At 41.1% G+C, this 11,436-nt stretch overlaps 1 protein-coding gene across 3 annotated transcripts in view; it reads left to right on the top strand.

The window, feature by feature from the left end:
• Nucleotides 1–3,767: 3,767 nt before the first annotated feature.
• The window catches only part of cacng8a (calcium channel, voltage-dependent, gamma subunit 8a), an 8,629-nt gene continuing 960 nt past the window's right edge, over nt 3,768–11,436 (top strand). Inside the window, exons 1-6 of one of the 3 annotated variants that reach the window (XM_027008281.2) lie at nt 3,876–4,014; nt 7,129–7,182; nt 7,456–7,683; nt 8,958–9,041; nt 9,179–9,319; nt 10,629–11,436. The exon at nt 10,629–11,436 is cut by the window's right edge and continues 960 nt beyond it. In XM_027008281.2, the coding sequence (XP_026864082.1) occupies nt 7,458–7,683; nt 8,958–9,041; nt 9,179–9,319; nt 10,629–11,436 (1,259 nt within the window). In that variant the 5' untranslated portion in view covers nt 3,876–4,014; nt 7,129–7,182; nt 7,456–7,457. Of the gene's footprint in view, nt 4,015–7,128; nt 7,183–7,455; nt 7,684–8,957; nt 9,042–9,178; nt 9,320–10,628 lie in introns of all 3 variants that reach the window. The other 2 variants (XM_027008282.2, XM_027008280.2) reach the window with 2 other exon arrangements.

Here is an 11,436-nt window from a genome sequence, read left to right as displayed (position 1 = left end):
TTTTGTTTAACTGGGTTCTCTTTGTACTGTTAGGACTTATTTATGCAGGGATATAGAAAGATGTAAAGGACTCACAAAATTTCAAGTGCCACTGAAATACATAATATGCTATAAATCTATGGACGTTCTAAAGAATTAAATAAAAAATAGGGTGTCACTGTACTGTCACACTTCTGAACTGCACAAAGATGTTAGCTGAGAGATTTTAACTTGCGTATTAGCTGAACGCAAGAGCAGAATCCAGGCAGCATATCAGCTACTGGACAGGTTGGACCAAGACCTTAGATGAGGTTTGGGTAAATGTTAGAGAGCCTGCTCCACCAGACCTGAGAGTTTCCTTCCTCTACATTGCCACGGATGTTGCTGACACCACTGGTTGAAACACCCACCAGTGCCTCACTGTGTCCTAGCCACCTCTGCCCTGCTACCCCCTATTTAGGCACTCCATAGGGGGGGAAATGTATGCCCCTGAGTCTGGCAGTTTCATAACCCACAAGTTGTCCTGTCTCCTGCTGTTCAGAGGGTGCTGCCTCTGTCCAGAGAGCATTAGTCCAACCTCCTCTGGTCGCTATGTCAGCCTTCAGGCCTCCTATCGCTGCCTGGTCCCTGTCCCTGTCCCTGTCTCTGTCGTTGTCATGGAATCAGACTCTGTCTGCCTCTGTGTCTGTCCCCTTGCCCCTGACTTGGCTGTCTTTGTTCCTGATTGATAATCTTAAATTGATGGCTAATGCTTGTGGATGTTGAAACATTGAGCTACTAGTTGAGCTAATAGAGTTAGATTAGATGTTGGATTTTGAAGCACCCATAGTTACCACATCCTCTAGATATCTGTGGATAACGGCTATGGAGTGGAGCAACCATCAGTCACCTACCAGTCCTCGAACTAGCCTAAGGTGGAGATAGAAACCCCTGACATCAAGATAAGGAAACTTCTCACAATGCACGAAGGGTTTCATCCCAAAAAATACCAAGGGCTACGAGAAGAGCTGGTAAAGATGTAGAAGGTGAAGGAAACTGTGTGTGTGTGTGTGTGTGTGTGTGTGTGTGTGTGTGTGTGTGTGTGTGTGTGTGTGTGTGTGTGTGTGTGTGTGTGTGTGTGTGTGTGTGTGTGCGCGTGTGCGTGTGTGTATTAGCTTAACTACTTTGGTGATTCAGAAGCAGATATTCAGCCAGAGGAGGCTAACAGATGGTGACACTGTAATGTCTCCTCAGCTACAGTACCTCGTGTTCCCATATCTACTCGTCTATGCCAGACCTGAGCCATTCTACTAACTCCTCCTTTATACTGATGAATTGCCTCAGTGAAACTGTTTATTCCACTGGTCCTGGTAAATCCATTTGTAATGCTGTAGTAATTAAAAGGTACTTTCATTAACAAAAGTTCTGTTATCTCTCTCACACACACACACACACACACACACACACACACACACACACAGTGAAACTTACACAACATTCAAAAACAAAAGATAGTTAAAGGAACAATAGCTTAAGTCATTTTTACCAAAGCAGCAAACAATGTTTAAAGAAGTTATTTCTTTCTTCTTTTTTTTTCAATAAAGAGGTGAGATTAAGAATGCTTCGTATTCCTCAAATTAATCATTTTATGCTCCATGGACCGGGGCCCCCACAAGGAGGTGGCCATGTTTAACATTTAGTACAGATTTAGTACAGAATCTCTGATAAATTCAGGCCACTAGATGTCAGTATAATGACAGTTTCATTATGTGAAGAATCATCATTGGAAAAATTACTTATTTATCCTTTAATATCTAATTATTACACAAATTCTGATATCAGCTGGTATTATTAACTATAACCCTTATAAAATTATTTCTGTGTGTTCATCTAGATGTATATGTTCATCTGTATATTTTCTTTTTTCTTATATTTTGTCTATTTTGTCAAGCTTTAGTGAGTAAACACATTTTACCTGTTTAGTTTAAATTAAAATATTACTAATAATTTAACATGTTGAATTTAAATTTAAGTAACTCAATTGATGGAGGTGATGCAGATTCAGTACAAGATTGTGTTATGGAAATAGGCCACATTTTGACCATATTGATAAAGATATTTTTGACCTCTGTGTCAGTCCTTATTAAGAAGCCAGATTTGTGCTGGTATTGTCCCATTGAGCCAAAAGTCACCAGGCTACATCAGTTTTATGGATCCAGATTAGAACTTATAGGCAATGTGAACAGATCTGGGGCAGATCATTTTTGTTATCTGGTATAATACATCACAATATCAGTAGACTAGAACAGGCAAATATAGCGGAGTTTCAATATACCTCATAGAATAAAGTTTAAAGTCTACTTACAGATGCACTGTATAATAATGTTTATTAAATTTGTGGATTGTCTGCATATTTTGTAATAAGTACTTTTTTGCATTGCAAATGCAAGCCAGACATCTGTCTTGGACAAACATGTTTACGTGAATCTATCAATTAAACACACTTAAACAAAACATAGGGTGATATTTGAGTTGTATCAGCTAATTATCTAAAATACTACTCACACATTGCATCTTACTTTTTCTGTATGTATAACATATACTAAAAAAATATTTTTTCCATACAGCCTTTGGGCTTATTAGTAAGGCATGTTAGTAGGTACATTGCCCCATATAGAAAGCTGCTTTACACATGTCCAAGTCATACAGTTTGACACTGAACTACAACTCTCTAGCTGCCATTGGAAACAGATAACAGGCCAGTGCCAAGGCCACTCTCTTCCAGCAGGGTATCTGTGACACAACAAAGGTTAATCACCAAATGTCCTAGTGCATTAGTGTATGATGCACCACAAAATAACCACGAAACATTCTATTGCATTAGTGTATGATGCACCACAAAATAACCACGAACCATTCTAGTGCATTAGTGTGTGATGCACCACAAAATAACCACGAACCATTCTATTGCATTAGTGTATGATGCACCACAAATTAACCACGAAACATTCTAGTGCATTAGTGTATGATGCACCACAAATTAACCACGAAATATTCTAGTGCATTAGTGTATGATGCACCACAAAATAACCATGAAACATTCCAGTGCATTAGTATATGATGCACCACAAAATAACCATCAAACATCCTCGTGCATGACAGACAAAAGCCTATTTAGAAGTTATCACCCTCTTGCCTGTCTCCAGGGTGTTTTAAATTCTTTAAAGATTTGAGAGGTTTTCCATAGGTTTCATGATCAGCAGGAGTTCATGAAGAATAATCAATATGATGCTTATGCTGACACTAATTATATTTTAGAAACAGGCTTTACTTTTGCTTAAAAGATAAAAAAATAAATAAATTAATGCATCAAAAATGAAAGCTGAAATCACCCTTCTCGACATGAATTGTGATGGTTAAGGTTTCTCAAATCTGTTATTATTTTTTTTGCTGAATCCCCATTCAGTCAGCAGTATCACCCCCCACGCACACTCACACACACCATCCTGTTCTGTTCTTGACTTTAGAATGCCCTGTTGCCATGGTGACAGCATGGCACACGCTCTCTCGTTCTCCTTTTTCTCTTTTTTCTTTTTTCTTTATAAATCCCTCTCTTTCTGTGGATCTGTGAAGTCCTAACTGATCTTCTTGAGTTCCTGTTTTGAAGTTAGACCTATGTGATATGTGGCATTGCCTCTACTTTACTGTCTATGTTACCATCATGTTAATACAATCTCTTTTGTTTCATCTCTACATGGCTGTTTGATTCTTCTCAGGAACAGTACGAATTTGCTGCCACGCATTCCTTTTGAATGGAGAAAAGAAGCTACTCCCACCCACGGGCAAGAAAACGGGCGGAGAGAGAGAGAGAGAAAGAGCAAGAGGGAGGGAGTGTGTGTGTGTGTGTGAGAGAGAAAGAGAGAGAGAGAGAGAGAGAGAGAGAGAGAGAGAGAGCAGTCGATGGATGCTGCTTGGACAGATTGGTCGGTACGTTCTTCTGTGACGCGAACCAGAGCGCTGCAAGAATGGATGGAAAGGGCAGACACATTCCTCCAGGTAACTATACACACACACACACACACACACACACACACACACACACACACGCATGCTAACGTCTCCCTACTTCAAGCTCTGACCACTGAGCTCAGACACTAAAGGGTTAATGAAATGGGGTTTTATGTACAAATATTCTTTACTGTTCATGTCTAGATATTCTGAGAGTCTAAGTATGTCCTCTATTGATGGTCCATCTCCAAACAGTGTTATGTGTCTCCGGATAGTCACATATTAGGATGTGTATATGTATATATATTTATATATATTCTTCAGTAAGAGTTAGTGTTTGGAAAGGTTTTATTCCTAGTATATATTCTAATATTCTAAAGAGGTCTGTCTTTTCACATTCATTTAATCAGATTCATTCTCTTCTCCTTTGAGGGCTAACATCTGATGTGCAAATTAATCATTTGTATAGTACATAATAAAGCAACTGAAAACCTTAAATGGCGTTTATGGATACTGTACATTTTGTGCTTTGTCTGTACTTATGTCATTATTTACAAACATAAGACTTTAGTTTAGTAATACCAATCAGATACTAATTGCTATTAATTGTAATTTGTTATATTTGTTTTTATTATCACGATTTGGATTAGCTCAGCTAGCCTGGAAGTTTATTTAACACAAAGCTTGTATCGGAATTGCCTTAAAACTACTACTGCCCTGTACCATTCCATTTCTGCTTTTTCTATATCTGAAATTGCTCTTGTCTCTCAGTGTAGATTTTCTGTAAGTTGAAATCATTCATGCGGTTCTGACAGGCTCCATAACCCAGCAGTTCAGGAGACGTCTGAGAACATATTTCTGTCCTCTGATCAATTAGACTTGTTTGTGACACCTATTGGTTTTTGACGTCATCGCAAACAGTGTTCATCAGCGTGGCTTCAGGCTGAAGGCATTTAGCACTAAGCAGAGAAGCATTTCTGAATTCACGATGAGCTGTCAGGATTAGTAGTCAGCGAAAGGTTACACAGACGGATGATGACGAATTTGCACATTGGCCTGATGAATTCGAGATTTTTTTGCTTTGCAAGTGCACTGTAATCCAGTGATCTGTTCAAGTGCCTGCTTGTTTTCCTCTAGGAATATCGATACACGGGTGAGCATCAGAGGTGCGGAATGTAAAGTCACGGTACTGACCGATGGCCTGTAATAGTCACTGTGAGAAGTGGCCACTGCTTTGTTTGAAGCAATTTGGCCATGCCATCAGCCCGTAGCATGAGTGACCTTTCTGCATTCGTGTTAAAATGCCTTCTAGCGGTTAGCACTGCTCAGATACCAACTTTTAAAGGAGTGTACCATCACCTGGATGCTTACATGTAGTCCTTTTTGTTTATGTAACCCCCTGGATGAAAGTGCCTGGAAACTGTGCATGTGAACTGATGTTTAGTTATCAAGTGGTGACCTGTCTGGATTAAAGCAAGCCGACTGGGATCTGTGCAGACACAAGATGTTTTTTATCACTTAAAGGAATGGAGCTAATCTCAAAATGCTTTAATTTCACACAGACCTAGTACACAATAGTACACAACCCTGCAGCTTCAAAACTGGGCACATGGTTAAGGTGTAAATTTAATGATTATAGTTATAAGAAAAAGTTTCAGAACCCTTTGAAATTAACCAGATTTCTCTAAAAAATGGTATGTCATATTTAAACATGCAAAAAAAATTCCCTGTGTTTATTGCTTATTTAACAAACAACAAAAAAAGGTTTCATTTTCTTTGTAGATTGATTATATTGTAACAGGTGCAATCTGCTTTATTGAAAATGGCCTTAACTGAATGTTGCTCTAACTGCCAATTAGGCAAATCATGTCACCACATTTCAGTGGATTTTGTGGCCATTACAGAAGACATAATTACTTCTGTGTGAAACGTTCCATCATTGATTTACTTCTGTATTCTGGATCAGTGTCATTTGCATGACCAAACCCACTCTGAGATTTAGATCGCAGAATGTTGACATGCCTTATCACTCTTCTGTGAGATTTCCTGATGTAGTGTGATTTTACGTAGTGTGAGTCCAACAACATAAGGGTGCCTACATACTAGGCAAAATGAGGTCAAAACTGTAGATGTGTACTACAACCCCATAAATATATATTTATATAATACAGATCAGTAGACATACACCTGTTAACATATCTCAGGTGGATCAAAGTTTGCAATATGTCTGATGCATATTCCTGACTAACATCATATATGTTTTAGCTCATAACAAAATTGTTTAAAATGAGGAAGGGGGTGTTTTTCACTATTGACAAAGAATATGTCAAATATGTTTAAAATATGAAATAAAAAAGTGAAGGTATGAAAAAGCAGTCAAGACGTAAATACTGGGGGTGATGTGCCCCCCTAGATCTGTACCTGTGCATTGTGGGTGCAGAAGCTGTGTACTGGAGCAGAGATGTAGGGTTTTAACTAAACAGGACCATGTCTATACAGGCAAATTTACTGAATACTGGATGTTTTGCACTGATCTATGATGCTTCGCTTAAGGAGAGAAGCAAGAGTGGAAAAAAAAACCCCCACATGTCTTAATGTCATAACCTGCCTGCCTGTCTGTGGATTGGAAACTTTATAACTACCCTTGGAACCATTTAGAAATACATTTGTAACCATTTTCTAGTCTTTGTGGCGCTCTGAAATCAATAAGGTCCATATTTGCACTTATTGGGCTGAATTATCCCATACTGTACATATTGTTGCCATGATGTTATAAAGAGCAGGTAACCAAAATTGTGTTTTCTTTCTAGCATGGCAGATGAAACCAAAAATACTTATCCTCAAGTCATTAGAGTTATCCTAGGTCATTATCCTAGAATTTCAAAATTTTTTCAGTGAACTCAATTGTACTCTTTATAGTATTGTGAAATAATGTTTGTAAAATTAGGCTTTGTTTATATGAAAAAATGAAGGTCAAATCAATTTAATTTATTTTACTCATGCAAAAATCTGTAATATACCACCGAGTTCCCCAACCTTTTTTTTACAATTGTATATTCTTAGTCTCTTAAAGTTTATCTGCAGGTGCTTCCATTACATCTCTGAACTCTGAGATCTTGATTTAATTTCTTCTGATGTTCCAACCTATGGAAATATTGTTAGGAATTGAGCATTAATTCCGGGGCAAAGGGATCCATCCTGTTCCCAGGAACACAGGTATGATTTCAGAGGTTGGGAAATGTCCTATAAGGCTTTACCATTATGCACTTTATCCCACTGGTTACATTTCTAATATCTGTATTAGTCCATATTATAAAAGAAGCGTTTTAGCATATTTGTATTTCTCCCTGTTATTAACAGCTGTATTCTGTTTAGAACACATTTTCATTAATTTTCTTGTTTTTCAAAATGCTCCTCTTTTTGATCATTTCCTCCTCATTTCTGCTAACCTTGTGTTTTCACTGTCCTCTCCACCCCTTATTCTGACAGCAATGGTCTGGTGTGAGCGGGGGATCCAGGTTTTGCTCACCACAGTTGGGGCATTTGCCGCCTTCGCCCTGATGACGGTGGCCATCGGCACGGACTACTGGCTGTATGCGCGAGCCTTCATCTGCAACAGCACGGCCAACACCACCCAGGATGACCCCCACAACAAGGACAGGAAGGACCCTGGGGCCCTCACCCACTCTGGTCTCTGGAGAATCTGCTGTCTGGAAGGTGGGCAGGTGTCTCTGTACAAGTGTGAGACATGGAGGGTTCAGAGTGTGCGTGGGAAGCTAAAGGCTACACGCATTTGTGCATATGCCTGCCTTTGTCAGTGTGAGAATGCAGCACAGTGGAGTGGGGCTGGCCGCGATGTCTTTGATATGTGGTTCTTTACATTTTGTTGGTATGTATTACGTACATTATTACAAACACAAGATTGCCCTGAAATCTTACGCAACCCTCAGTCACCTGAATTTGTTTCTCTCACTGGAGAAAGAGATTTCAGATTACTAGGTGCTGTATGGATAGTTATGACTGTCGTATGATTTTCCACAGTATTTTCCATGAAGGGAGCCATGACATTAGTCACTTTCACCATTGTAAAACCTCTTGGAACTCCTGTTGGCCACAGATATCCACAAAACTGTGCTGTTTACACCTGACTGAAGTGCAACAAGCACCAAAAGCGTATCACACTATTCTGATGTGTGGATGCAAGGAGAGACCCACCACTACTCTCGTCTTAGGAGGCTGGCTTCCAGCAAACAGTTGTCATTTGCATGAGAAGCCAGCAGGAATGGATGTGGTGTGATTATGCAATGAGTCATTCTAGGTCAAAGGTGCCACTCCTGTTTCTCTTGCATAATTACTGGAGGTGTGGAACGGAGCACCACTCATCATGCTCGGTGGACTTTGTGGTGCACGAGTTATCCCACAATCTCACCGCACATCACCCCACTCCCCAAACAGCTTAAATGTTTAAAAGCCAGAGGTGGGGGACTCCAGAGGTGGGGGACTCCAGAGGTGGGGGACTCCAGAGGTGGGGGACTCCAGAGGTGGAGGACTCAGAAATGGAGAACTCCAGAGATGAACAACTCAGGTGAAGGACTCCAGAGATGGAGGACTCAGAGTTGGAGGACTCAGTACTGTTTTTACAAGCAGCATTTGGAAATGATATATAATGTTCTTTTTGTGTTATCAGAGCAGACAGCATTTAAAAGGGACTGACCATGCACATCATAAAACAAACTACACCAGTGTCTTTACCAGTGTTTACACCAGTGTAACCACCAGCGTTTACACCAGTGTCTTCACCAGTGTTTTCACCATTGTTTATACCAATGTTTACACCAGTGTTTACACCAGTGTCTACATCAGTGTCTTCACCAGTGTTTACATCAGTGTTTACACTACATTTGTTGGGCCTTAAGTGAAATGAACTCCGTCTACTTGTTAAAGAATATGTCAGTCACAACATGTTGTTCCTCTCTCTACGTCTCTCCCAGGGTTAAAGAGAGGTGTGTGTTCCCAGATTAACCACTTTCCTGAAGATGCAGATTATGACCAGGATGCTGCAGAGTATCTCTTACGTGAGTTTTGTGCGTGTGCGTGTGCGTGTGCGTGTGCGTGTGTGTGTGTGTGTGTGTGTGAGATTGGTTTTGCTGATGTGTGGCTCGTCTCTCCTCTGCTGTGTCTTGCCTCCTCTCATCTCCTGTCCTCTTACCAGGTGTAGTGAGGGCCTCCAGTATATTCCCAATACTCAGTGCCATCCTGCTGCTCTTGGGAGGTGTGTGTGTGGCATCCAGTCGCTTCTATAAGAGCAAGAGACATACCATCCTTGGTGCAGGCATCCTGTTTGTGGTGGCAGGTGAGACGATGGAACCAGGTGATGTTTACAATTAAAACATTTAGCAGACACTTGTCCAAAGTGACTTCAAGAAATTTGAAGTTGTGTCCATGGGAGTTATGTAATATGGTAATAAATATAGGGCAGTGGTAGCTCAGTGTTTAAGGAACTCGACTAGTAATCAGAAGGTTGCAAGTTGAAACCTTGGTTGCATAATTGTGAGTCACTTTGGGTAAAAGCGTCAGCTAAATGCCATAAATGTAAATCTAATACAACCAGGCTACAGTCTAAGGACATTATCAAGACATGTCTCTCGTGCTTTGTGACGAGGCACATAAGGTATCTCAAGTATAGTTCACATACACGATTTTAAGCTAGTGTTGCCGGGGTGGCTGTCTCCACAGACACTGCTAGTCAGTGCTACGCTCTACTGTGGTATGTTAGTGATGTGGAGAAAATAGGGTAATAAAGCATGAGCCTACTGAGTGTTAATTTAGCACATTAATTTATGCACTTCCTAAAAACACCTACTGTAAAAATAGGACTGGATGATATGGTTATATGTTGTCATTATCACAAAAGAGCACAGTATTATCCCATAAATTTCAATATGTTTTTCTGGCATGACCGGTATTTCCAGAGCACGGACCAACTGTATGTTTGTAGCACTTCTGTTTTGTTAGCTGACCTCAAACATAAATATTAAAATTTGTAGAACTATAAAGTGTGGAAATATCACCCAATTGTCTGTTGTCTATTGTACAGAGACATATAAAACCCTAATCAGGATTTGCTGCAACTGGGAATTTGTATTTTTATATTTGTATCTGCTGTCAAGGATGCTGATAGATGTATTTAAGATATCTAATACATCAATATGGATGATAAAAAAGATCTCATTAAAGTCTTTTGCTGATTTTGATGTGCAAGAGAATACATTTATTTACCAGCATAAAAAATATTCAACATATGCCAGAATTGTTATATTCATTGAATTCTGTTTGCCAAAACCAATGTATTACCTTATTATCATATTATAATGGATTACCAACACCAATATCAATATCAATATCAATATCACAACAATATCAAAAGCTCATGCTAGAGTGTCTGGTAAACCATTTTACTGTGAATTCTGTGGTTTTTTTCAGAGTGATAGCCGATGTCTCCTTTGACTCTCCTTCCCCATGTCCTCATAAGAGGACTTTGTAATTTTAAGAAGTTGTGTGAAATTAAATCTGCAGTCTTAACATCATTCTCCAAAAAGGGCTAGACCTTTGGAGGTTAAAATAATTAAAATAAAAAACTTGTGTTTCCCGCACCAAATCAGGTCTGAGCAACATCATTGGTGTCATCGTCTACATCTCTGCAGCGCTCAGTGACATCTCACCGAAGAAGGACGAGGACAAGAAGTGGCACTATTCATACGGCTGGTCCTTCTACTTTGGTGGCCTGTCCTTCATCCTGGCCGAGGTGGTGGGCGTACTCGCCGTGAACATCTACATCGAGCGCAACAAGGAGTTGCGATGCCGCACGCGCTCTGACCTCCTGCGCAGCACTACATCGGCTGTGCTACGCCTGCCTGGCTACCGCCTCCGCCGCTGTTCATCACGGTCCAGCTCGCGTTCCACCGCCGAGCCGCCACACTCGCGCGAGCATTCACCACCGCCTCCACCCACCACAGGCCTCTCTGCCAAGAGCTTTGGGCCTCCGCCAGCTGCCGCTGGGCCACCGCCCTTCTCTGTGGCCACGCTGCCAAATCCACATGTGCACTCGGGAAGCTCTGGAGGAGGCGGAGTTGGGGACATCTCCATGTACACGCTTGGCCGGGAGGGGAAGCCGCCCATGTACGGGACCGTGGACCGTGCCTCTCTCTACCAGCTGCACAACTACTTCCCAGGCAAGGAGGGAGGTGGGGCACTCACCACAGGCACGCTGCCCTCCCTGTCGAAGTCCAACCTAGCAGCTTCGGGCAATACCACACTTGGGGCCCCATCGCCCGCCGGAGCCGGGGTCCAGGCAACGACACTCTCAGCAGGCTCCACGGCAACCATGGAGAGGGAAAGAGGACTCGGAACACTGGATCGACTGGGGAAGGATGACAGCTCCAACACCAACACCCTAAACAGGAGAACAAC

This window comes from Electrophorus electricus, chromosome 8, assembly GCF_013358815.1.
Source record: "Electrophorus electricus isolate fEleEle1 chromosome 8, fEleEle1.pri, whole genome shotgun sequence".
Classification (NCBI taxonomy): Eukaryota; Metazoa; Chordata; class Actinopteri; order Gymnotiformes; family Gymnotidae; genus Electrophorus; species Electrophorus electricus.
The sequence above is the reverse complement of the archived record's forward strand: the minus strand, read 5'-3'. Positions and strand labels throughout refer to the sequence as shown.